The sequence below is a fragment of the Chrysemys picta genome, chromosome 22 (assembly GCF_011386835.1).
Source record: "Chrysemys picta bellii isolate R12L10 chromosome 22, ASM1138683v2, whole genome shotgun sequence".
Classification (NCBI taxonomy): domain Eukaryota; kingdom Metazoa; phylum Chordata; order Testudines; family Emydidae; genus Chrysemys; species Chrysemys picta.
The window spans coordinates 18756128-18782817 of NC_088812.1; the positions used below are offsets into that span (position 1 = coordinate 18756128).

General features: G+C 63.3%; 1 protein-coding gene across 11 annotated transcripts in view; it reads right to left on the bottom strand.

Moving 5' to 3' along the window:
* Positions 1–26690, bottom strand: part of ZNF385A (zinc finger protein 385A) — a 74250-nt gene that overhangs the window by 18468 nt on the left and 29092 nt on the right. For 3 of the 11 annotated variants that reach the window (XM_042842243.2, XM_024109869.3, XM_024109868.3), the window contains one exon: positions 19929–20113. In XM_042842243.2, the coding sequence (XP_042698177.1) occupies positions 19929–20113 (185 nt within the window). Of the gene's footprint in view, positions 1–2130; positions 2232–6316; positions 9658–9678; positions 9703–9738; positions 9814–10777; positions 10928–11338; positions 11494–19928; positions 20114–26690 lie in introns of those variants that run through there. The other 8 variants (XM_065575473.1, XM_042842244.2, XM_065575474.1 and 5 more) reach the window with 8 other exon arrangements.

Genomic DNA, 26690 nt, shown 5'->3' on the forward strand with positions numbered 1-26690 from the left:
CCGCCCCGGCCCTGGAGGAGCTGGCGGGGGCTGGATCCAGATCCAGGCTGTGTTTGATGCGAGGCCGGACTCGCAGGGTGTCCCTACAGCTCCTGCGGGACACTTCCCTCGCTCCAGCATCCCAGGCAGGCACTGCCTGGTGTACCCTTCCCCCCGGGCTCCGAGATCCCTCACCTGCTCCGGTGCTCATCACTGCCCTAGTCCCCCATCACTTCCTTAATCCTGCATCACCCGCTTTAATGCCCCCAGACCCACCCCGGGGCCCCTCACTCACCCTCATCCTCCCACACCCGCCTCGGGGCTCAATCACCTGCCCCCATCCCCATCCCCCGCCCTGGGGCCCATCACCTGCCCTCGTTCCCCATCACCTGCCCCCATCCCCCGCCCTGGGGCTCCTCACCTGCCCTAGTCCCCCATCACCCGCCCTCGGGCCCCATCACCTGCCCCCATCCCTCATCCCCCGCCCCAGGGCCCATCACCCACCCTAGTCCCCCACCACCTGCCCAGGGGTCCATCACCCACCCTAGTCCCCCATCACCTGCCCTCATTCCCCATCAGCTGCCCTAGTCCCTCATCACCCCCTGAGGCCCCTCACCCGCCCTAGTCCCCCATCACCCACCCCGGGCCCCCACACCTGCCCCAGGGCCCATCACTGCCCTAGTTCCTCACTGCCACCCCAGGATGTGCTGCCACCCAGGGCTCTGGGCGCTGCTTGCAGGTCACACTCCTGCCACCACACTCTGTTGGATGCCACGCTATCGGCTGCCCCAGATTGGGGATGGGTCACACAGTCGGTCAGAGATACAACCTGGAATAGAACCCAGGTGTCCTGACCCACCTCATCCTCTGCTCTGACCACTAGACCCCACTCCCCTCCGAGAGCTGGGATAGAGCCCAGCAATCCTGACTCCCAGCCCCCTGCTCTAACTACTAGGCATCACTCCCTCCTAGGACAATGCCCTGGTCTTGGGAGCACCCCGAGACCCATTGCTTCAGCCCCACACATCGTCACGCTCTGAACACGCCACTTTCCCATTGGCTGTGTTTTGTTTATTCCAGCTTTTACCCTGAATGATTAGCGAACGCAGCACTCTGATTGGGTGGTGACAAAGCCATGCAGTGCTGACTGGCTGGCCAAGTGCTGTGATTGGCCAGCACAGAGCTCGACCCATCGGGGGCCAGACAGAATGACCCTTGGGGCGCTGGCACGGGGCCCAGCCTGGCCAGGCGTTTGCCCCGATTTTACGACAATAACTCAACCGCCTGGGACTGCGATGGCATCAGGGCCACAGAGCCCGGCACTACAACCCACCCAGAGCCCAATGCTACCACCCCTCCAGAGCCGGCACTATGACCCCCCCGGCAGAGCCCAACTCTACCACACACACCCCAGAGCCTGGAGCTACCCCCCCCCCAGAGTCTGGCACTACCACCCCCTGGCAGAGCCGGGTGCTACCACCCCTACGACCCTCCCAGAGCCCAGCGATGCCACCCCTCGGGAGAGCTGGGTGCTACCACCCCTACAGAGCCCAGCCCTACCACCCCCCTAGAGCTGGGTGCTACCACCCCTACAGAGCCCAGCCCTACCACCACCACCAGAACCTGGCGCTACCACCACCCCCAGAGCTGGGTGCTACCACCCCTACAGAGCCCGGCCCTACCACCCCCCTAGAGCTGGGTGCTAACACCCCTACAGAGCCTGGCCCTACCACCCCCACAGAGCCAGGCACTGCCACCCCCACAGAGCTGGGGGTGGGGGGCAGCTTGTACTACACCTCCAGCCATCTCCTCACTCTGTGCCAGGGACCCCCAGCCCACACCACGGGTCTGGCCTGGGGGCCAGAGGTTACACCCCCTCCCAGCATGCCTGGGCCACCCCCTCAACCCTCCTCCCTGCCCACATACCCCTGACCCCCCACTTCTGAGCACACACAGGCCTGTCTCCCCCTGCCCCCCTTTGCAGGCATGGACCTGTCCTCCCCACACAAACCTCCTCTGCCCAGCACACCCCAGCCTGCCTCTCCCCTGCCCTACACCACAGCTTTCTCCCCTCTCCTCCAGCACTTCTAACACACCCCAACCTACTCCTTGCTCCCCTTCTGCCCCCCACCTTCTCAACTGCCTGCTTACCCCCCTCCTGTGCCTAATTCTCCCTGATCCACTCCCTGGGGAAGGAGGGGTTCTTCCCTGCAGCATAGTGACCCTGCTGACCTCCCTCCCTGCTCCCTGCAGCACAGCGCCCCCTGCTGAGCCCCCTCCCTGCTCCCTGCAGCACAGCGCCCCTTGCTGAGCCCCACCCTGCAGCACAGCTCCCCCTGCTGAGCCCCTCCCTGCAGCACAGCTCCCCCTGCTGAGCCCCACCCTGCAGCACAGCTCCCCCTGCTGAGCCCCTCCCTGCAGCACAGCGCCCCCTGCTGAGCCCTCGCCCCGCTCCCTGCAGCATAGCGTCCCCTGCTGACCTCCCTCCCTGTTCCCTGCAGCACAGTGCCCCCTGCTGAGCCCCCTCCCTGCTCCCCGCAGCACAGCGCCCCCTGCTGACCTCCCTCGCCCCGCTCCCCGCAGCATAGCGCCCCCTGCTGACCTCCCTCCCTGCTCCCTGCAGCACAGCGCCCCCTGCTGAGCCCCCTCCCTGCTCCCTGCAGCACAGCGCCCCCTGCTGAGCCCCTCCCTGCAGCACAGCACCCCCTACTGACCCCCCTCCCTGCTCCCTGCAGCACAGCTCCCCCTGCTGAGCCCCACCCTGCAGCACAGCTCCCCCTGCTGAGCCCCTCCCTGCAGCACAGCGCCCCCTGCTGAGCCCTCGCCCCGCTCCCTGCAGCATAGTGCCCCCTGCTGACCTCCCTCCCTGTTCCCTGCAGCACAGTGCCCCCTGCTGAGCCCCCTCCCTGCTCCCCGCAGCACAGCGCCCCCTGCTGACCTCCCTCCCTGCTCCCTGCAGCACAGCGCCCCCTGCTGAGCCCCTCCCTGCAGCACAGCGCCCCTTGCTGACCTCCCTCCCTGCTCTCTGCAGCACAGCGCCCCCTGCTGAGCCCCCTATCCATTGCCTGCAGCACAGCGCCCCCTGCTGAGCCCCCTATCCATTGCCTGCAGCACAGTGCCCCCTGCTGACCTCCCTCCCTGTTCCCTGCAGCACAGCGCCCCCTGCTGAGCCCCTGCCCTGCTCCCTGCAGCACAGCGCCCCCTGCTCACCCCGCCCTGCTCCCCGCAGCACAGCACCCCCTGCTGAGCCCCCGCCCCGCTCCCTGCAGCATAGCGCCCCCTGCTGACCTCCTCCCTGCAGCACAGCGTCCCCTGCTGAGCCCCCGCCCTGCTCCCTGCAGCACAGCACCCCCTGCTGACCTCCCTCCCTGCAGCACAGCACCCCCTGCTGAGCCCCCATCCATTGCCTGCAGCACAGCGCCCCCTAGAGCTGTGCCGAGTTCAGCCCTGATTGCGAGGTGAGAGCATCCCCTGCTGAGCCCCCATCCGGACCCCTTCAGCACAGCGCCCCCTGCTGAGCCCCTGTCCGGAACCCCTCAGCACAGCACTCCCTAGCACGTCGTCAGGTTCAGCTCTGAGGGGAGAGCGCCCCCTGTTGAGCCCCCCCATCAGCTGGGTTTTCCTAGGTCTCCTATGCAGGCAAGGATGCCAGGTGCCCTGCTTAGTTCACAAGCTGCCCGTGGAGGCTGAGTGGCCCCCGGAGCTGGAGGGGCCGGGGCAGGCGATGGATTCGGCTCCCTGCAGTTGCGATCTCCCCTGTGCTGAGCGCTGGAAGGTCACCAGGGCAGCTGAGCCATCGCGCTCCCAGCCAAGCCCGGCAGCTGTTCCAGCATTCGCTAGCGGGACAGGAATTTCCCTTCTCGGCCCTGTCCTGGAGGAGAGGGGCTGCTCTGCTGCTCACGTGCGGCGAGGGCTGGAACTCAGGGCCAGCCCCGGCTTTCGGGGCAGAGCGTCCTAGTTCCTCTCCTCCCCAGCCCCTGGGAGCTGGATTCGCTTCACAGGGCAGCTGTTCAAAAGCTTCCAGCAGTGCCCCCACCCACTTTAGGACAGGAAGTGAAGAGGCTCTGGAGCCAGCAGAGAGGATGGGGGCTGGGCGCAGCTCTCGGAGCTGGAGTCGAGCCTCACCCCGGGGTTCGCACCCAGGCGTTAGGGAGGGGCGGCAGCAGCACCCATGTCTCTGCACAACCAGAGCCGGGGATTTAAACCTCAGCTGCAGCCCCAAGTGGTGGGCTGGGGCTGGCCTGGCTGGGGGGAGAGAACTACCCGGCTGGGACACCAGCACCCCTCTGAGCTCCCGCTCAGCCCCCAGATCTGGTCATGAACCCGGAGGGGGGGAATCCAGCCTCAAGGCAAGGCGCAGACAAAGGCGGTTGGGGGGAGGCTGGCCCAGTGGTTAGAGGAGTCGCCTGGGCCGTGGGACAGCGGGTTCAACTTCCTGATCTGCCACTCACTGCCCCTGTGGCCCTGGAGTCTCAGGCAGCCCTTCTGGGCCCCGGCTCCCCTCTGGGACATGGGGATGACAGCCCTGGCCAGCCTGGCCCAGCCCCTGCCTTGCCTAGCCTTCTCCTGCCCTGCCCAGCCCAACCCTCTCCTGCCTTGCCCAGCCCAGCCTCACAGGAGCGTTTGGGGATAAAGACTGTGAGGCATCCAGATACCATGGTGACAGGGGCCATAAGTAAGACAGAACCGAAGAGAGCACAATTCTGTACTGTATGGAGGACAATGCCCTCCCCCCCACGCTGGACACCCCCTCATGCTCACACCACACCCCACGCTGGGACCCTCGCTTTCAGTCACACAGACCAGATCCACCCCGACACATCCCCCCAGCCACACCCATGTTCCTTGTAACCAGATAAGCAGCTGCGACCCAGAGACCTATTAACTAGGGCAGGGAGGCAGGCAAGGAGCCAGGACCCCGGGTTCTATTCCATGTCCAGCAGGGAAGGGAGTGTGGCTTTGTTGTTAGAGCAGGGATGAGTCAGGACTCCTGGGTTCCCTTCTTGCCACTGCCCCGCAGTGTGACCCTGCTGCAGGGCCCCATGGGGCGGCTGACTCTGGAAAGGAGCAATGGGTCGGATTTGGCCAAGCTCAAACAGAACATCTGCGGCAAACCAGGGAACTACCCAGGTCTCCTAAACGGACAGAGGAGCGCGCTAGGCACAAGGCCACTCTTCCTCTCCGAGGGGAGCACAAGGAGAGCCGCAGGGCAACCGCCACAAGCCCCCCCAACAGAGCTTGGGTACAGGCCTGGCACTCTCTGGGCCAGGACCCAGGGGCCGTCTCGCTGCGGGTTCCTACTGTTCTGAGCTCAGGGTGCTGCCTATGGGCACAGTTCCCTCCCAGCCCCATGCAGCCCTGGGCGGCAATTTGCACATGCCCCCTTGGCTCCCTGGCCACCTGTTTCCTAGCCTTTCATTCCCCCTGCCTCCCCGCCCTCAGGTCCTGCTGACGGGCAGAGCCGGGAGCACTGAGGGTTAACCACGGCAGGCGGATTTCCGCCCAGCTAATCCGGCACGGGGCTTCCACAGCAGATTAAGGGCGCTGAGCCACGGGGCACAGGGCCAGAGCAAACATCTGCACGCTCCCTCCCAGGGGATTAGGGGCTTTATCTGGTCAGAGGCTCCACCCAGCCCACCCTCCCCAGCACAGCCCCATGGATCGCCCCTCCCAGCACCCCCACCACAGAGCGCTAGTTGGGGTGGGGGACAGGGAACAGAGATTTCTGCCTCCACCTCATCTAGCCTGTGGGTCGAGCCAACCCAAGTGCCCCCTGTGCCCCCACCCACCAAGCTGGCCCCTGCCTCCCCCAGCCGGCCACAGCCCAGGCTGGAGACAAAGAGAGATGGGGGGGGGGGGAGATGGGGTATGTTCAGCAACCACAGTAATAAGCCCTGTATGTTTCCTGCAATGGATCCCTGGCTCTGCTCCCCCCACCCCACCGAGCCCCAGCTCCGCTCCCCCCAACCCCACAGAGCCCCAGCTCCGCTCCCCAGTCCTGCTCCCCACCCAGCCCTGCAGAGCCCCAGCTCTGCTCCCCCCTGCACTGCGAAACCCCAGACCTGCTCCCCCCTGCCCCACCAAGCCCTGGCTCCTCCTGCACCCCACCGAGCCCCAGCTCTGCTCCCCCCGCCCCGCAGAGCCTCAGCTCTGATCCCCCCCCGGCCTGCTGAGCCCCGGATCTGTTCCCCCCACCTACCCTGCCCTGTGGAGCCCCAGATTTGCTCCCCCACTATTCCCACAGCCCCAGCTCTGCTCTCCCCCTGCCCTGCGCTGTGGAGCCCTGGCTCTGCTCCCCCCCCCCCCCCAGGAGCACTGAGGCCTGTGCCAGAGTCACCTGCACTGGATGAGGGAGATGCACTGTCAGCCCGGTGCAGCCTGGAAAGGTGACTTTGGGAGCCTGCAGATCCAGCCCCTGCAGTGGGGCCGCTCGGGGGTGAGAGGATCCGGCCCTGAGGGAGGGACGCCCGCTGGCTGCCGAGGGAGCGGGGTGCATGTGTGGCAGCAAAGCCTGGAGGCCCCAGACCTGCAATGCAGGGAAGGGAGCAAGCTCCAGGGCTGTCAGGGCCCTTTCGCACCGACTGCAGCCTCTGGGAGGGGACCCCTGCTAGCCTGCACCCCCAGGGCCAAGCTCCCCACACAGCTTCCGGCCCCTCGTCTGCACCAAGCCCAGCACCAGCTCCCACCACTGCTCCAAGACCAAGGTCCTCTTCGGCCAGGGTGAGGGAACCCTGGCAAGAGGGGAGCAGCCCCCATGCCCATGTCCTCCACCTCTCAGTCCCAAGCACAGTCCAAGGGCACACAAAGCCAGTGGCAGAGACAGGAGTCCTGACATGGCCCCTGCCCTAACCGCCAGCCAGGGGGTGCCAGCTCCCATCCACCTTGGGAAGGCTCAGCCGCTCTTCCTGGTCCGTCCCCGCAGCATGAAACTAACCCCTGCCCCACTGTCAGCTCTGCCCTAAGCCACTGGGTCACAGCCCCCACCCCTGGGCGGATGAGGGGTTTACCAAAAGTCTCAGCCCCCCTTGACTGATAACTGCCCGCATGCTCCAGGCCCCACCCAGGCGTATCCAGACCCAGCTGGGACTAGAACCCAGGCTCTCCAGCTCCACAATGCAGTAGCAGGCCCAGCCTCTAGGGGGCAGCACGTCTCCTACACACACAAGCTGGGATGTCACAGGGACCGTACCACCAGCAACAGGCTGAGCAGGGTCCTGCACAGACCCACCAGGGCTGGGCTGTTCCTATAATTGCCAGGATGTGTCAATGGCCCAGCCTGGAGCAGCCCTCTGGATGCTAGTATCACAGGGGCAGTCAGCTCCCACAGCCCTGCCCGTCTTCCCACCCACCCTTAGGAAAGGACCCTGGTCCTTCTGTGACAGTGAAATCCAGCCTAGGGCTCAGGGGGTCCCTCCTCTCTTTAGCCATGGCGTCCCAGTCCTGGACTCGCTCCCATGGGAGAGCCTCCTGCCACGTCTCGATTAGCAACCAAACCTCACCAGAAGGGCAGAAGAGCTGGCACCCGTGCCATCCTGCCTGCGCTGCCAGCCTTGCTGTCCCCCCATCCAGCCCAGCAGCAGGCCCCAAGTCCCCCACACAGCCTAGGGCTGGGCTCAACCCCCCTCCCCGTCTGGCCCAGAGTCCCAAGGGGGAATTTTCTATAATGTTTTAGGAAGCCCCTGTGTGCCTCAGTTTCCCCTGTATTTCGCATGGCTACCCAGTGCGGGAAGGGACTATTTGCTCCCAGAGCAGGTGGGGACACCTAGGTACCAATGTCGCTGGCTGCCTGAGCCAGGATGGGTCATTAAAAAGGACTGGTCGAAGCGACCCCTTATCAATGGAGAATCCGTGAAGACAATGGCAAAGCCAAACACCAGGACATTGACACCCAGCACCCAGGGAGATGGATTCCACCCCCTCACCCCTGGGGAAGTTGGGCACAGACCCAGCAGAGAACAAAGGACAGGGAAGGTGTGTGGATAAAAGTTGGCTGCTGGGAGTTGAGGCTCTCACCAAGGACGGCAGACACAGACAGACAGAGCCTGACCTACAGCTTGGCAGGGCCCCGGACTGAGGACTCCGGTGTTGGGCTCCAGGGGACACAGCTGGGCTGGGGGAGGTGGGGGGGAGCATCCGGCCCTGAGGAGAGGACCCGGCTGCACCAGGTGGGGCAGGAGGGCTAGAGCCCCGAGGGTCAGTCTCAGGAGGCTGGGAGGCCCCAAGGCTGCCCTGGAGGAAGTGAGACCCCCTGGGGGTCCGGCACATTAAAGGGGTCCCTCCAAGGGCCTGTCCCAAAGCTGGGGTGTGTCACCAATCCTGGGATCCAGGACAGGCCCTCACAGCATTTTGCAAACGGGGAAGCAGAGCCCTGCACTCTGATGCCAGGAGGCTCCATTACCCCCTTGGGACAGATGAGGAAACTGAGGCACATGAAGGGACAAGCCCATGATCACAGCATGAGCCAGGAACAGACCCCAGGAATCCTGACTTCCAGCCCCCAGCTCTAACTACTAGACCCCACCCTCCTCCCAGAGCTGGGGATAGAACCCAGGAGTCCTGACTCCCAGCCCTGTGCTCTAGCCATCAGATAAGGCTTCTTGGGCAGTGGGAAGAGACAGGCTGGTTTCACTTGCTTTAAGGGAGCGAGGCTGAGCTGAGAGCTCCCCGGGGTAATATTTGAATGTGCTATCATTGGCTAGTTCCCCCCACATGGCCAGGCCTGTCTTTCTCGGTCAGTGCCTGGTGAGGGCACCCCTGAATGGATTAGCAAAATACAATTCTACAGGGTGGCACAGGCTGGTAGAGTCATGGCACACCTAGGAAGCCCCTTTTGAATCCTGTCCCTGCCTGCTCTACCAGAGGCTCCCCCTCTCCTCGCTGCTGTCTGCAGAGCTCAACCCCAGAGGTGGCTGCATTTCACTGGGGCACAAACAGCCACGAGACCCTTGAGCTCTGGCGAGATTTCACAGGCACATTAAAACAGCCTCTCTCATGATTAACAGCCCTTGGGATTCCACAGCTCGGCAAGATCCACGGGGTCCAGGAAGCGGGTGACGATTCCCCTCCCACACTCCCGCCCAGCAGAAACCCAGCCCTGGGAATGGAGGCAGCAGAATGGAGGCCAGCTGCTGGCTCAGTGCGCTGGGCCGCAGGCATCACGCAGCCTATGGAGCACGGTGCCGGCTCACCGGGGAGGGGATGTAGCTACATCTTGTCATCGATAGCCAGCAAGCAAACCCCCAGGGCTAGTAGATAATGGCTTGGAATAAACCCAGAGCCAGGAATAGCTCCCTTGGCGCTGACCAGTCTCCCAGGCCGGAGCGGGGCAACTCCTTTCATGTTCCTGGCCACGATTAGATGCGCTAATGGCCCTGCCCAAGTCGTCCCCTGCCCTGCCAAAGAAACCGGCCCAAGGACTCGCCCCTGCTGCACTCTGCCTTGTCTGTCTGCTCCTGTCCCCAGCCCCTCTCGGCGCAAGAGCATCCTCCATTGCAGCTCCGGAGCCGCCTCTCTGCATCGCTCTGCCTCCTCAGCTCTTCCCCCGGCCGTCTGGCCAGGCATTTCCTAACAGCGTTGCCTGGACAGGAGCCTGAGTAACAGGCAGTGTGAAACCATGGCCCGGGAGCAGCTGGGAGCCCGGACTCCTGGGTTCTATTCCTGGCCAATCCCTTCCCCGCTCTCTGCTTCAGTTCACCCCACCTCTAAAAGCAGGCGCAGCAACGCGGAGCCAGCAGGCCGGAGCGATTGGAGCTCAATTACCAGTCATGCAGCGTTTGGGTTCTCAGGAGCCAGGGTTGAGGGAATTGCTGCCAGCAAGCAGGGACTGGGCCCTAGCTGGATAAGGCAAAAGAGAAAGGGCTGGTTTATAATGGCTTCTTCGTGGGGGTGGGGGTGGGGGTGGAGCTGGGGGATCTGCTGCAGTTCCTTCAGCCGGGGGCTGTGCTGGGACAGGAGCCATCTCCTCTGGGGGTGGGGAGGGGAATTACCTCCAGAGTTGCCAGCTCTCAAGAGCTTTAGCAGAGGCGCCCAGCTAGCAGAGGGCTCTTTGCCCAGATGGGCTCGCACGGCCGCCTGGGAAAGGACCCTCGTGGCAAGTGCTCCCCACAAGCCCCCTGCGGTTCTGCTTTCACACACAGACACCCCCCCCCCCAGCACATTCCTCACGTACTCGCCTCCGAGACCTTCTGTCACTGCCCGGAGCAGGAAGCTGGAAGCCAGGATGCCTGGGTTCTAGTCTCACCTATGGGAAGGGGAGTGGGGTCTAGTGCTTAGGAAAGGAACCGGGAGTCAGGATTCCTGGGTTCTGTTCCCAGCTCTGGGAGGGGAGTAGGGTTCAGTGGCTAGGGCAGGGGCCTGGGGATCACTATGCTCAGGGGGTCCCAGGGATGGATTTCCAAAGGGGTTGAGCCCCCTTACAGCTGGGATCATGTGTGCTCAGCACCCTGATAGGCCAGTATCAGCTGAGTGACCTTGGACGAGTCCGCCTCTGTGCCTCAGTTTCCCTAGCTGTAAAATAGGGACAATTCTCCATCTGCCTGGGGGCTGCGAAGCAAAGTGCGTCACGGCATGTTTACAAACCTCCTCCAGCCTCTGGCTCCCGGCAGGCAGTGAAAACCCACAGAGGGGGCTGTGAGGAAAGTGGAACAGGAGAGTACCCCCTGGGGCTTCCTGGGAGTTAAAGGTACCTCCCACCACCCAGCCACCCGCCTCTGGCTGAGCAGACACCAAACCGCTGGGCTAGTCACAGATACAGCTAGGGACCAGCTGCTGGATGGCTCTGCTATGGGGGGATCCCTACCTCTCTGTGGGAGTGAGGCAGTCTGTAGCGCTGGTGCAGGAGGGGCTGCCAAGCGCTTGGAGGTCGCCGTGAAGGGACCCCGAGGAGGGTGTGGGGCGGTGACACTCCCGGTGACCCAAGCGCAGAGGAGACGGGAAACGCGGTCTGCGTCTCAAAAATAAATGAGCAAAACCACCATCAGGAAAGGAACGACGGAGGGGCTGCGGGGAGCCAGGGAAGGGGGTGCAGGGAGCCAGGGGGCGCTGTAGCGAGGCAGGCGGAGTGTAGTGTGCTGCGGGGAGGGGTACAAGGGGAGCGGGGGGCTGCGGGACCCGGAAAGGGGTGCAGGTGGATGTGGGAAGCCGGGGAGGACGGAGCGGGGGCCGGAGAAGGGCGCGGGGGACCGGCCTTGCGGGGCTGGGCAGGGACCCTGGAGGATGAACGCGCTGGGAGGAGGAGATCGGGGGGATGGGGAGCCAGACTCCCCCCACCCCGTCGGGGACACCTGCCGCCCCCAGCGGGGCTGCGCTCCCCAGGGTAGCCTCCGGCGAGCCGGTCCCGCAACGCGTCGCGCCCCCTTACCCCGCCTGCCGGGGGCGACGCCGCGCTCCCCCCAGCCCCGCCGGCGCCCAGCCGCGGCGCTGATCCCGGCCGAGTCCCCGGCGCAGCCCGGCAGCGGGCGGAGCCGCCGGCCCGGGGCGGAGCGAGCAAGAGGCGCCCACCCCGGCGCGCCGCCAAGCTGCGCTCCGCCCGGGGCAGGAGCAGCGGGCCCGGGCCGTGTGCTCCGCCCAGCGGGGGCACCTGGGGCAGGGCGGTGAGCGCTCAGCCCGGTACGGCCCCGGGGCACAGTCCCGCTGGGCCGGGGCAGGGCTGAACAGAGGCCGGGCGCTTCAATCCGCCCCACCGGCGCTGCGCAATGATCCTGCTGGACCCCAACTGCCCCAGCCGCATTTGAACCGACCCTGATCCCTCTGCAACGCTGGGGGCCTGAGAGCCGCAGAGCCCCTGGCCCTACCCCAGATGGCGGCTGCGCCCTGCCTGCCTTTCTAGGTGGGACGTGGGTTAACGGCGGACTGATCCCCATGGCGGGGGGGGGGTCCTAGATGGCTCAACCCATTTCGCCAAACACTTTGCCTCTGGGCTTCGCCTAGCCTGGGCAGTGCCAGCCCCTAAGGGCCTCGTGCCAGCCACTTACCAGCAACTGGAAGGGGGGTGAGGGAGGGTTCAGGCTGGAAGAGCCAAACTTCCTGCTCCCTACACCCCCCCACACCGGGACCCCCTGCCATGCAGCAGCCTGAGATGGCAGGGGGCCCTGAGCTCCCCCTAACGCCCTAGAAGAGGACAGGCCGCGTCACTCTGCGGCCCCTCTGCTGTGTGGGTGCAGCCCGCTCCTGCTGGGGTGCCTGGAGAGGGGGGAGCTCAGGTGTAGCTAGCACAGCTGGGTGGGGAGCCGGCTGGGTGCCATAATGATCTAATCAGGCCCTCGTGGAAGCGAGGCGTCTGCTACACCAACAGCTCATATATTATTTTAATCTATACATAACCGCTAATGTAATGGGCCTCTGATCTACAGCAACAGCAGCCCCTCCCGTGGGCTGAGGCCTGATGAACGCATGCTTCTCCCAGACCACCCTGTGCGGGGCTGGCTGGTTCCCCGCACTGAGCCAGGGGCTCCCAGCACAAGCAAGAGAGACAGGAAGGGTCCTCACTGCCTAAAGTTGCCGGGCCGTGCTGCCCCATCCCCAGCCAACTGAGGAACTCGGCAGCACCCTGCTAGCTGGCAGGCCACTGACGCTGTGGGGATAGGGGAGTTAGCGGCAGGCAGGTCCTGCTCTCAGGCAGCTGAGCCATCCCCAGGGCGTGCAATGGGCACCATAGTCCCCGTCCTCCCTCCCCCCACACACACACATACATGCTGGCTGACCAGCAGGGAGCCGAGTTTTCTGTGATTAAAAAACCCGCAAAATTCTCCGATTAAAAAACCCCATAAAAATCTGTAAAAAGAACAGGAGTACTTGTGGCACCTTAGAGACTAACAAATTTATTAGAGCATAAGCTTTCGTGGACTACAGCCCACTTCTTCGGATGCATCTATGCTTATGCTCTAATAAATTTGTTAGTGTCTAAGGTGCCACAAGTACTCCTGTTCTTTTTGCAGATACAGACTAACACGGCTGCTACTCTGAAACTTATAAAAATCTGTGTTTTTCTGCAATTAAAATGAAACACGGAACTTTACCACAATATGGGAGGGACCAGTGGAACCCCGTGAACTCCGTTTGTCCGATCTAAGGGGACCAGGCCCAGATCGGATCATCAGAAATTCAGATAATCTGGAGAGCTTCAGCCCTGGGCCGCGGGGCTCCTGCTGTCAGTCTCACACAGCAGGACTCGGGCTTCACCTGACAGTTGGAGCTCGGTCCCCCAGGGCCCACAGCCTGAACCGAGTGCTCGGGACCCACGGCCCAAACCATGCCACCCAGGGCTGATGGCCTGAGTCCTGTTTCCCAGAGCCAGGCTGTCAGCCCCAGTTCGGTGAATAGAGGGAGCCGGCTAATGGAGACTGGCTAAACAAGGTTCAGATGTTTCTCTTTTTTCACAAAGTGTAAAAAGGCTAATTCAGCGTTTTCCCCTGGCACACAGCTGTCGAGGTTCCCTGCTGGTCAGACACAGCCCGGCAGCACTCATGACACTTGTGCATCAGACAAGGGCTGTCGTGCAGGCCCAGTGAAGTGCCTACAGATGGAGAGTCCTTCTCCGCACCAGGGGCATAGCCATGGCTGGACCTGAGTGGGCCGTGGCCCACTCACTTAGTATCCAGGCCCACCCAAATCAGGGCGAAAGCCCCCTGAATCCACAGACTGGGAGGGAAGAAGTTGTCCCAGGTTGGGGGGGGGGAGGCTTGTCAGAGTGGGTGGGTGGGTCTGGGTAGGGCTAGTGCTGGGGCCGGAGACCGGAACAGCAGCGTGCAGCGCCAGCAAGGGGGATGTGGCCAGCTGGGCGGACGGACACTGAGCCAGGGGCAGGAGGGGCGGCTGGAGTTTGAGCCGCGGTGGGGCTTTCCTCTGCCCCATGGGTGAGCTCCGCAGCCTGTGTGCCCCGGGCAGCCTCATCTTCTGGCACCTGCTAAGTGGTAAGGACCGGCTAGACGGGGTGGGGGGAGGCAAGCCCCCCATCCCTCCTACCCCCCGTCATTGCCTGCCCACCTGAAAGTCGGGGCCCACCCAGGTTTCCTGTCCTAGCTACACCACTGCTCCGCACAGCCCTTAGCCTGGAGAAGAGCAACAAACTCCCAGCCCTTCTACAGACTGTGCTCGAGTCTTCTGCACCCTTCACCACCAATCCCCAGAGCCCCCCTCTGCGACGGAGGCAGCTCGCGCTCTCAAGACAGCTGAGGGGCTGGACAAGGTAACTTCAGGCAGAGCAGGGAGAGAACCCAGGACTCTAAAACAGCTGCACCCACTTTGCCATGCTGCCTTTCAGGGGGCGCTGCCCCATTATGTGCTTGTCTACCCCACGTGACGACAGATGGGTTTCCGTCCCTTTCCAGGGGCCAGATCGCAAGGGGAGGTTTAGGAATCTGCCGCTCAGTGTTGTCCTTTAACTCAAGTGGCAGCGGCTTGCACTTTTAGTGCCAGAGAGCCCAGGCTCGTGCCTTGCAGAGGACCCAGTCCCATTGTTACACTTGGCTATGGGGCCTTTACCCAGTAGGCTGCACCCTGCTGCCAGAGCCGGACAGCCTCGGCCCCAGCACGGTCACAAATACCTGTGCGCAGCTGGGGTGCTCTGTGGTTTGTCGCCTCCTCTGTGATCCCAGCACCCAGCTGTCTGCAGCTGTTGCCCTCGGGAAGGGGGTAGCCTGCTGGGCTGGGCCGGGCCGGGGAGACAGACTAAGGAATGGTGCCTGTGAAGTGGCTGTGCTTTGGGGAGGGTTGTGTTCAGAGGTGAGGTCACTGTTTGTTTTACTGGTGTATTCTGAGTGATTTGGTTCATGGGTGCCAACTCGTTCAGAAGAGGGAGGGGCCCCTCTTTAGCGGGTTGCGGGGTGGAGACGGGGATCAGAGAGACCAGGCCCGGGCTGGGCCAGTTCCCCAGATCACAGAACCGAGTTTAATAAATGTGTCTTTCCTGAGAGCCAGCTCTGTGCGGGGGGGAGGTCAGCGGGGGGGACCAGCTGCCTCGGGGCGTCGCTAGTGAGCCACAGAGCCCCTGGCCTGCTGGTCACCGCCCGGATCAGCCCAGCACAGCAGGGATTATCGAGGGACGTTCGGCAGCGAGGTGGGCTTGGGGGGGAGGGGGGGTCGTCTCAGCTCCTACATCACAAACTCCCCCCCCCCGCAATTAATGGACCAACTCAGCCGGGAGTTGCTGGAGCCGTCAGGGAGGCAGAACTGGCCCCCTGCAGGAGATGCCCCCCATTTTTGCCCATATGCAAATTAGGTGCAAATATACAAACGTTCTCCTTACATAAAATGCAGGATGCTCCCGTCCCCGGCTGCAGGTGTCCCAGACCAGTGGCCTCTCCCCGTGCTGCGGCCCTGTGGCAGGGGCGCCTGTGCTCAGCGGAGCAGCAGCTGCTGCATGGTTATGGTGTCAGCAGTGGGCTCGGGAGCGCTCAGCTCTCTGCACTAACTCTGTGGGCAGACGTCCAGCAGCCTCCGATCCCTGAGCCTTGGCCACCCAACACAGCCACCTCTCATCCCCGCTCTGAAGCTGGGCCGTGTCACAGATCCACAGCTCGGTGTTCGCCTGGGGCCCGGGCTCCCTTCTGCCTTCTCACTTAGCTGAGGTTCCAAATGGATGCTGGATCCCCCCGTTGTGTCTGTTGAACATTGCCTGTGCCACACTCACCCCAGAGGTGGCTGCATTTCAGTGGTGGCTGGACGTACGCTACGGGAAGGCCAGCAGATTCCAAAGGGAAAGGGACAGACCTGAACTGGTCGCTTTGGGAACTGCCTTTAAAACTTTTAAAACCAAACCCAAACCAAACGACCTCAGAACACAGACAAACACTCCAAGACCACCGCAAGCAGCCCCCCGAAAAGGAGAGACAGACCCACTAAGGTGCCCTAGCTGCTGCTCATCTGTATGGTGTGGAAGGAAGATGCCCAGAGACGAGGGTGATGGGCAGCAGCAGCCCCAAGCCCTCAGGCTGAGTAAGTTCTGCAACCAGTTTGGCGAGCACGGCAGGCCCTTCTACTTCACAGGGACCCTAGGAACAGATCCAGCACAATGCCCCAGCCCTGCCTGTGCCCCTCACTCCTGAACCGCAGCCCCCACCTCTACTGTTCCAGTCCTGGCTGAAGCCCTCAAGGGAACTGGGTTTTGTAAAATACTCAACAGTGGATGTTCTGCCCCAATGCCAAGCAGGGCTCTGCACACACTGAGCCAGACACTGCCTCAGGTGCACTAAGCTGGGAGCCAGGTGGCCTTGGTTCTGGTCTCACCTCTACTGACTCCTAGGGATTCTTCTGCACACTTAACAGTTCTCAATATTCACCAGCATTAGACCCCCATTTTAGAGATGCTAATAGGGAGTTTACACAAGGTGAGTTGAAGCCAGCTGGGAAACGAATCTGAGTCTCTTATTACAGCAGACACAAGTCTTAGCCACTCAGCCACATCACCTTTCAGATTAACTGTGCCAAACATACGTGCTTCAGTTATCCCACCTCTAATCAGTAAAGCACTCTCCTCTTCCAGAGTAAGGGATAGAACCCAGGAGTTCTGGCTCCAAGCCCCCCCTGCTCTAACCTACCAGACTCCACTGCTCTCCCAGAGCCATAAATTGAACCCAGGAGTCCTGACTCCCAGACACCCCTACCCCACTCTAATCCACATTCCCCACCCAGAGCCCAGAAAAGGACCCAGGAGTCCTGATGCCAAGCCCCCCTGCTCTAACCCACTAGCCCCCACTCCCCGCCCATGGATAGAACCCAGTTATCCTGCTCTCCAGTTGTCTAACACAGTGGTCTCCAAACTTTGTTGATCGCTCACCCCTATCAGTAAAAAATTTTTGAGCATGCACCCCCTGCCGCGCCAAAGCAAAAAAAAAAAAGCCGCTCGGACTCCCGCCCGAACTGCCGAAGCAAAAACAAAAAAAGTGCTCCTCCTGCCGCGTACCCTCAAGGATCCTCTTGCGCACCCCTGGGGTGCGGGTCTAACAAACAGGTGTGGGGTATTTTTTGCCCATCTTCAAACAGGGTATTTGAAGTGGAAGCCAGATTGCCAAAGTTCCTTCTCCCTGAGTTGCCCGTCACCACAGCATCTGGGCCCTCGTGCCTCTAAAGAGCTAATTTCCAGAGAGTGGGCATGATGTAATGCTACACCCCCTTAAAGTGCCAACGCTCCACCCAAAGGAGAATGCTTATTTGGTGTCCCATGGCTGACACTGAGCCCTCCTGGGACCACCTTGCCCCACAGACCTAGACCAGGCTGGCAAGGGCACCCCAGGGCTGGCAGAGAGAGAGTTGTGGGGGTCAACCCCAGCCCCAAGCTGGGGACAGAGGGGCAAGGCCAGTCAGACATGGTGGGCACAGAGTCCTAGTCCCACTGCCCCAGCACCGACACAGACTGCTAGACAGACAGACACTAGCTGCCTCCTGTGGCTATAAAATGCCAGGGTGGCTAGTGGGCCCTGGCTGTGGCTTCCCAGGCCCTCCAGGGTTCTGGGCCGGCGTTATCCCAGGGAGGGGACCTTTCCCTGCTGTCGGCTGCTCCCTCCCTGTGAGGCGGAGCCTGGGGACAACTGTGGGAAGCCTGGCTCCAGTTAATGGGTGTCATGAGCTGAGCGTGACTCAGCAATGTCCCATCACCCCAGCCCTAGATATGTGCCACAGCAAGGCTCTGGGGGGCTGAGTGAGGGGCCCTACCCCCTGAAGCCCAGCCCAGGGCACACAGTCCCAGCAGCACCTTCCCCACAGCTGGAGTCTGGGGCCCTGGGTGAGTCTCTGCCAAGGGGCTGCAGCCGCGCCCCAGCTGAGGCCAGGTCTATGGGCCAGGCCTGGCTGGGCTGTGCGGACAGGGCTCCCCCAAGGGCAGGGCAGGGCAGGCCGGTGGGATGAATGCCCACAACCATCCCAGTCATGGGAAAGGCTGAACAAGGGCGACCGAGACGCTGGCTTGGACTGACCAGGCCCCTGGATCGAACTCCAGAGCGTGTGAAGATCCCGCCCGGGACCCAGAGCCGCATGGGGCTGGAAACCAGCCCCCCAGCATTGGTGTGTCAGAAATTAGGCCTATGTGGTGGACAAACGAATGGGGGCACTGGCGAGTCCCCCCACCATTCCCTAGTGTTGGGCTCCTTAAAGGAAGAGCTTTTGGAGCCAGGGGTGGAGCCGGGGGTGCAGCTGGATGGACATGACTGCACCAAGAGCTGGCTGAAAGGAGGGGAAGGGGCGAGCGGTACCACCCACCAGCACCCTGCCGACCCTCACAGGCACCCCAGCTAGCCTGGGCCAGAGAGGCCATGCCAACACCAAGCCAGGAGCCAGCCCGTAGCCCAGGCAGCCCTGCTCTTGTGTGTGCTAAACACAGGTGTGCGGACACCAGGCAGCACTTCAGGCTCCTGAGCCCTCCCAGCCCATGGGTCTGAGCTCGGGTGGCTGGCCTGAGTCTCTGTCCACACTGCTCATTAGCGCGAGCAGGTCTGCCTGGGCCAGGGACTCGTGGACACACCCAGAGGGGACCCACTGCCTGTCTGCCCGGGCCGGGGCACGTGGACACGCCCAGAGAGGGACCCACTGCCTGTCTGCCCGGGCCAGGGCATGTGGACACGCCCAGAGAGGGACCCACTGCCTGTCTGCCCGGGCCGGGGCACGTGGACACGCCCAGAGAGGGACCCACTGCCTGTCTGCCCGGGCCAGGGCATGTGGACACACCCAGAGAGGGACCCACTGCCTGTCTGCCTGGGCCAGGGCATGTGGACACACTCAGAGAGGGACCCACTGCCTGTCTGCCCGGGCCGGGGCACGTGGACATGCCCAGAGGGAGACCCACTCCCATCAACACCTCCAGCTAAATCCCAACTACCACATGGGACATGAGACTTTGTGCCTCCGCTCCGCATCCCCTGCTGCCATGTGTCTCTTTCCCTTCCCCATCTTATTGCTCCTCTTTCCTCGCCTCCCTGTTTACCGTCTGCCTCATCACAGTCTGGCTTCACTGCCAAGACACTATATTTTGCAACACGGCTTCAAGCCTGTGCCCAGGGGAAGAGAAGAGCAATGCCTCAAATTTGCCGGGTCTTGGCCTGGCTCATCAGCTTGTGGGCCAGGATGTAACACTGCAAAGGAGAGAGACGCTGCTGGTCTCCTTCCCTCTGTGGGCGTTTGTTTTGTTTTGTTTTGTCTGCAGGGAAACGGGATGGGACTTTAACAACAGCAGCGGCAGCTCCATCCCAGCACAGCCCGCGGCTCCGTCCCGCAGCCAAAGGCCAGTTACTCCCATGGCTGGTCCATCCAGGAGCCTGCCAGTCAGACATGGGTTTTCTTGTCACCCACCTCGCTGAAGGGCTGGGGCCAGGCATCAAGGGGCGCTGGTCTGAGAAAAGCCTTGATTACCTTACAACTCAAAGGCTTTCACTGGCTTTTCTTCTTCCCCTGGGCTTTCATACAGGCTTCCCGGGCTGTTCTGGGGGTGTTTGCCATGGCATTGCCCAGCTGAGAGCTCTGATAACCAAACCCCGAACCCTGTCTGATGCTGGACACAGCCTGGGGCATGGTCACCCCTTGCACTCATTGGACCCCTATATTCCATTTAAACTAATACAACAGCACCCCCTGGAGGTCAGGGGATGTACAGAGTACGGCACCCCTGGGGCAGGGGACACGTGGGGCCTGGGCACTCTGATGGGAGGGCAGGGGACCATGGGCATGCTGGAGGGGGAGGGGATGTGTGGGGTACGGGCACCTAAAGCCCTTGGTAAATCCATCCCTGTTTGTCTGTTAGGCCTGGGCAGGACTTGGCGGGGCTCTGTGCTCTAACACCCCCTCCCCCCCGGCTATATCTCTCAAAGCACCCAGCTCTGCCACGGGCCAGGATCCTGCAGGGGCACCCTGTCCCTCCCCGCTCCACCCAGGTGCATCCCCGTCTCCCCTGCTGTCAGATGTTCCCCAGCCCTCACCTGCCCGGACAGGGGGAGAGGAAAGGGAGAAGTGAGGCAGAGTCCTACCCGAGCCTGCAGGGCAGGGCATGGTGGCAGCCAGGGCCTTACCGTGCTGAATCCCGGGAACAGGCCCACGGCCGGCTGCGCCTCCATGGGGAAGGGCAGGAAGTGCTTGATGTCCAGTGGTGGCTGGATCATGGCGGGGGGCGCACGCAGCATGGCGGGGAGCGGGGCCGCCCGGCTCAGGCTCCCTAGACAAGAGACAAGGAGAAAGCGTTAGGAGCAGCATGGGGGGGGGCCCAGCGGGAGCCACATCTGCAATGGGGGGGGGGGTTCCCCATCACCCACAGGGATCCGACATTCAGCTCCCAAACCACAGGCTCTGGGAGCAGCAGCTGCAACCTGCAGCTGGACACCAGGGGGCGCCAGGCTCCCACACACACTAAAGCAGCCTGGGGTACAAGCTTAGCGGGTGACGGCCTGGCCCATTAGGGTGACCAGATGTCCCAATTTTATAGGGACAGTCCCAATATTTGGGGCTTTTTCTTATACAGGTGCCAATTACCCCCCCACCTCCGTCCTGATTTTTCACACTTGCTGTCTGGTCACCCTCTGGCCCATAGATGCTGGAATTGGTGGGGCGAGGGGGGGGGGGGGGGCGGCCTCACCCAGGCTCAAAGTGGTTTCCATCCTATACAGCGTTTACAGTTTGGTTCAGTGGCTCAGCCCCCTACTATACAAATTGTTCCAGCCCCCCTGGCCTGACCCGCCTGCGGAGGGAGCCCCCAGGACAGGGCAAGGGGCTCTGACCTGGTCAGCACAGCCAGGATACAGGCCTGAGCCTCGCGGGCTGGGCCAGTCTGTGCCAGGCCTGGGACCGGCTCCCTGATTGCAGCACCCAGGTGCATTGGCCACAGGGCCGGGAACAGAACAAGTCCCGTGGGTGCAGGCGTGTGCTGCTCACTGCCCCCACCAGCAGACAGCACCTGGCCCAGCCATGAAGGGACTCAGAGACCAAGAGGGAGTTAACCCTGAACATGCTGGGCTGTCACAGCAAGCCAAACGACTTGGGGGCTGTGGGTCGGGATTGAGGGGCACCGGCAGAGCTGGGTGTGGGGGAGCCCAGGGATGGGATAGCAGGGATTATGGGATGGGACTAAGCAGCACTTGGGGGATAGTGCACACGTGTGTAAGCATGAATATTTTTGCCCTTGCATGTGAACATGAGTGGGGGTTGCATGTTAGCATGTGTGGCGGGGAACACGTGCCCATCTGAGTGCAGCACAGTCTGGGAGGGCTGGGGCAAGTGGCACCCGTCTGGGTGCGTCTGGGTGAGAGGCGCCCATCTGGGCAGGGCCGGGCGAGACGCCTGTCTGAGTGTGTCCCGATCTCTTCATCTCCAGAAAGGCCCCGTGGAGCCGAGCTCTTTAATCCCCCCCCACCTACTCTAGGCTCCGACCCCCTCTCCTGTCTTGGTGGCGTGGCACCCCCTGGTGGTGGGACAGGGCAGTGCAGCCCTGCTCATGCCTGCTGATAAGGGCAGGGGCTGCCCTGGGAGTCTGGTGGGGCGGAGGGGGAGGTACCTGCACCTCAGGTCACGGGCCAGTGGAATGATCTCCCAGAATGCACTGCAGCAGGCCAGCCACCCTGTTCACATGCTCCCACACGCATGGCCATGCACCCCTGACACACGACGGGCCCCCCTTGCACACGTGACACACAACGCGCCCCCCGTGCACAAGCGCTCAGTTGTGTGCTCAGGCACACGTCACACCCCAGCAGCAGCCCCATGCAGCAGAAGGGCCCGGTGGAGGGGAGGTGGCTGGGGCCAGGGTGGAGCTGCTGGGGGCTGCCCCTGAGCACAGCCCCAGAGGGTATCTTACCAGTTCCCTGGCAGAGAACGGGGGCACCAAAGCACAGAGGCTGTGGAGCCTCCTGGCATTGCTGACTCCTGTGGGCAGGTCCTGGCTGGCAGGCCGAAGGGTCCTGCAGTGATTGCTGCTGGAAGCCCAGGCCCTGGGGGGCAGAGGGGTGGCTGGCAGTACCCCTGGCTGGCAGCACAACTAGCTGAATGTGTCTATGCCCCCTGCCTGGGGAGGTGGGATGGGGTTGGTCCGGTGCAGCGAGATTAGAGCTGCAAAGCCCTTTGCAACTCTCCCCCCACTCCCACCCTGGGGTCCCAGGCTCAGGGGGGTGTCTTTGCCTAGGGGGCATCCCCTCCCCTCCCGCACTCTAGCATCACCAGAGAGCCCCACCCCCCACCCCCTGGCAAGACCTGGGATCTGCCAGCGAGAGCCAAACCATCACAGTCTGTTTTGCTTCCCTTCCCTGGACAGCTGCAGCGGGCGCTGGGCTCCCAGGCCCATGGGGGGCAGCCAGGGTTGAGGGCAACCCCCTCCCTTAAGCTGCTTGTGGGGCCAGTTGGTGGCTCTCACCCTGAGGGAGTGAGGCTGGCGGACAGGGATGGAGGGGCCCAGACGGGCGGGACACGCTCCCCCTGTGCTCACTGCAGCCCTTGCCGCTGGGCTGGTCAGTAGCAGCTGGGCTCAGCACCCCAGGGCCCAGCAAGGAAGGACGGGACCCTGGGGGGCTCCAGGGCCATGTTTCCCCCATGGGCTGGGCATACTGGAAGTCTCTGGCCTGAGGGCAGCTGCTTCACTCGGATCAGAACCGCCCGGACTCAGCGCAGACATGACCCCACTGCAGCCCCAAGCATCACATGGCCCTGAGCAGCACCAGGCTGATCTGAGGAGCAGGGCCAGGCTGCACTATGACATGGGGCTGGAGGGATGGGTCCCTCTGTGCCGGGGGGAGCACACCTGCAGGGCCAGCCCAGCACCCCTAGGGGAGCCCCCAGGAGTCCTGCACGAGGGTCTGCCTCCCGCCCCAACAAACCCCACAGACTTAGGCCAGCTGCTGGGCCCTGCCCCACATCACAGCTCCCACGGCTCCCTGCAAGGGGTAGGGGGAAGGAGCATTATTACCCCCATTGCTCTACTGGGGACCCTTGGGGGGGCAGCATATCACACAGCAGAGAACCCAGGTGTCCTGCCCCCAGCCCAGCACCTTACCCATGTGAGCACCAGTCCCATCAGAGCAGATGGGAAATCTCCTGGCCCACCTGTTGTCAGTAGAGGGCCATGGGGGCAACAGGGCCTGGCTAACAGCCCCGGCCAATCTCCCCATGGCCTGAGCGGCAGGGAGGGGTTGGGGACACAAGGGGAGCCCGGCGCAGCCAGTGAAAAGGGGACGGAGGGTGGACTGGAGCCGCCAGCACCCGCTCAAGGGGTGCAGAGCATGGTACCTTGAGCCCCATGTCCCCCTGCCCCCCCAATCAAACCCAGGGGCTCATTTAGCCCAATAGCCCCCTCCTCACCCACCCAACCATACCCCACCAGCCCCGTGGGCCCAATAGCCCAGTATCCCTCCCCCCTCCCCCCACCGGTCAGCCCTGTGGGCCCAATAGCCCGGTATCCCTCCCCCCTCCCCCCGCCAGTCAGCCCCGTGGGCCCAATAGCCCGGTATCCCTCCCCCCTCCCCCCGCCGGTCAGCCCCGTGGGCCCAATAGCCCGGTATCCCTCCCCACTCCCCCCGCCGGTCAGCCCCGTGGGCCCAATAGCCCGGTATCCCTCCCCCCTCCCGTCAGCCCCGTGGGCCCAATAGCCCGGTATCCCTCCCTCCCACCACTAATGCGCCCCAGATCAGCTCCTTCTCCCTGAGTACCCACTGCTCCCTTGTCTGCCATGCCCAGGGAAAGCAATGAGTCCATCTAACCTGGAGTCCTCCCCTCCCCCGCACCCTGCCCCTCCCCACTAGAGCACGGCCCCATTGAGTCCATGCTGGCTCCTGACCCTGGCTCCGGTACAGGGTGCGACTCCCCCGCCCCGGTCAGTCACGGAGCCAGACAACATCCTGGTTTCTGATCCCCTGTCTCGGGGTACTGGGGTCAGCAGAGACCCGAGGGACTGTGCCCTGGAAAGCGCGGCTGCCAGGCCCCCGCATGGCTCTTATGCCTCTAACCAGCACTTCCCCTCACCCCCATGGGGCCGACGCAGCCAGGCGCAGCAGCCAGTTCCAGCCCCGCTCGCGGTACGCAGCCCTGGGGTCTGAGCCCAGCCGGGGCAGCCAGGGCCGCAAGACCCCGACGCTCTAGGACCTTGCACAGTGTTCGCCAAGGAACCCAGCCCCCCCGGGCTCTGAGTTGGGCCCACTGGGCTGGGGGTTGTCACAACTACAGCAACAACTACAACAATGGCACCAGGTGCCTGCCAAGCGCCACATCCTCCGGCTGGAAAATAGGAAGGAGGGAGAGGGCCAGGTTTCTGCCAAGGAGCCGGCTGCCGAGGTCGGGAGAAAGACCCTGGGCCTGGAAGGGGGGTTGGGTAAAAGGCCCCAAGGCTGGGGGTGGGGGAGGGAGAAAGGTCCCAGGGATCAGGGAGGTTGGAAGAAAGGCCCCAGAGCCTGGGGGTGGGGGGTCGGGAGAAAGGCCCCAGAGACAAGTGGGGTTGGGAGAAAGACCCCAGAGCCTGGGGGTGGGGGATCGGGAGAAAGGCCCCAGGGACAAGTGGGGTTGGGAGAAAGACCCCAGAGCCTGGGGTGGAGGGTCGGGAGAAAGGCCCCAAGGCTGGGGGCGGGGGAGGGAGAAAGGCCCCAGGGACAAGGGGGGTTGGGAGAAAGGACCCAGAGCCTAGGGGTGGGGGTCAGGAGAAAAGCCCCAGGGACAATGGGGGTTGGCAGAAAGGCCCCAAGGCCGGGGGGAGGGGGAGTCAGGAGAAAGGCCCCAGGGCTGATCTGAATTCCCACCCCAGCACTCGCCCCTTGTCCCTGCAAACCCCTCCCCATCCCCCGGGGTTTGGCCGCCAGACTGCCAGGTTGTGAAACGTGATAGGGCTGGGAGTGACCTGGCCTGGGCTGAACATGCTGCAGACCCAGGCACCGAGCTCCCTGCAGCAAACCCTGCTGGGGTTTGTGAGTGGGCGCCTGCGCCGGGCGCTGCACATCCACACCACCGCTAGCCAGGCTGGGGGAACAGACACTCCTGGCACCCTCTGCCGGTGAAGTGGAGGCGGCGTGCGCCACTGCACCTACCTGCTGCCCAGCTAATCTACATATGCTCTCTGGCTCCCCTATGGGTAAATGGGGAAACTGAATGGCTCCCTATATTTGCATCTAGGTCGTGTGTCATAAAGCTCCCCGAACTGCACAGCCAAGCGGCTACCTGCGTGCCACGCTGACTCTGTGCTGGGGGGTAGGAGAACATCCTGCAGGTTACCCCAAAGGGAAGTGGCCACCCTATGCTGGGAGGCCGCAGGGCAAGCAGAGTGCCAAGCCTAAGGCAGTTTCCTGATGTGGCGGGATGCTGCAGAGCCGGGGCTGCTGGGGCAGCTCCGAGCTCCCTCGGGGAGGGGGGGCACAAAGCATCCTGCAGCCAGGTGCTAAGAGCAGCAGCCCCTCCAGTAATGGGAGCTCCATCCCCCCACTCCATGGTAGCGCCAGAGGGTGCGACGGGATGGCCAGGTCTGGTATCGGACAGAAGCGGGTGTTCAGGGAGGAGGCCACGCAGCAGAGCTGGGTGATGGCAGTTAATGACAAAGCCCTCGTAATCCCGCACATTGCTGGGCTGGGTTGTGGGTGAAATCGGGGCTGGGAAGCAGCTTGAGTGGCTGCTGGCTCTGAGTCGACGTGGCCTGCTGCTGGCTTAGCTCCGTGCCGGCGTGGCCTGCTGCTGGCTTAGCTCCGTGCCGGCGTGGCTTGCTGCTGCTTTAGCTCCGAGCCGGCGTGGCTCGCTGCTGGCTTAGCTCTGAGCCGGCATGGCTTGCTGCTGGCTTAGCTCCGAGCCGGCATGGCTTGCTGCTGGCTTAGCTCCGAGCCGGCGTGGCTCGCTGCTGGCTTAGCTCCGAGCCGGCGTGCCCTGCTGCTGCTTTAGCTCCGTGCCGGCGTGGCTTGCTGCTGCTTTAGCTCCGAGCCGGCGTGGCTCGCTGCTGGCTTAGCTCTGAGCCGGTGTGCCCTGCTGCTGCTTTAGCTCTGAGTCGGCGTGGCCTGCTGCTGGCTTAGCTCCGAGCCGGCGTGGCTTGCTGCTGGCTTAGCTCCGTGCCGGCGTGATTGGCTGCTACTTTAGCTCCGAGCCGGCGTGCCCTGCTGCTGCTTTAGCTCCGTGCCGGTATGGCTTGCTGCTGCTTTAGCTCCGTGCCGGCGTGGCTTGCTGCTGCTTTAGCTCCGAGCCGGCATGGCTCGCTGCTGGCTTAGCTCCGAGCTGGTGTGGCTTGCTGCTGCTTTATCTCCGAGCCGGCATCGCCTGCTGCTGCTTTAGCTCTGAGCCGGCATGCCCTGCTGCTGCTTTAGCTCCGAGCCGGCATCGCCTGCTGCTGCTTTAGCTCTGAGCCGGCATCGCCTGCTGCTGCTTTAGCTCTGAGCCAGCGTGCCCTGCTGCTGCTTTAGCTCTGAGTCGGTGTGGCCTGCTGCTGGCTTAGCTCCGTGCCGGCGTGGCTTGCTGCTGCTTTAGCTCCGAGCCGGCGTGGCTCGCTGCTGGCTTAGCTCTGAGCCGGCATGGCTTGCTGCTGGCTTAGCTCCGAGCCGGCGTGGCTTGCTGCTGCTTTAGCTCCGAGCCGGCGTGGCCTGCTGCTGCTTTAGCTCTGAGCCGGCGTGCCCTGCTGCTGCTTTAGCTCTGAGTCGGCGTGGCCTGCTGCTGCCTTAGCTCCGAGCCGGCGTGGCTTGCTGCTGGCTTAGCTCCGTGCCGGCGTGATTGGCTGCTACTTTAGCTCCGAGCCGGCGTGGCCTGCTGCTGCTTTAGCTCCAAGCCGGCGTGCCCTGCTGCTGCTTTACCTCCGT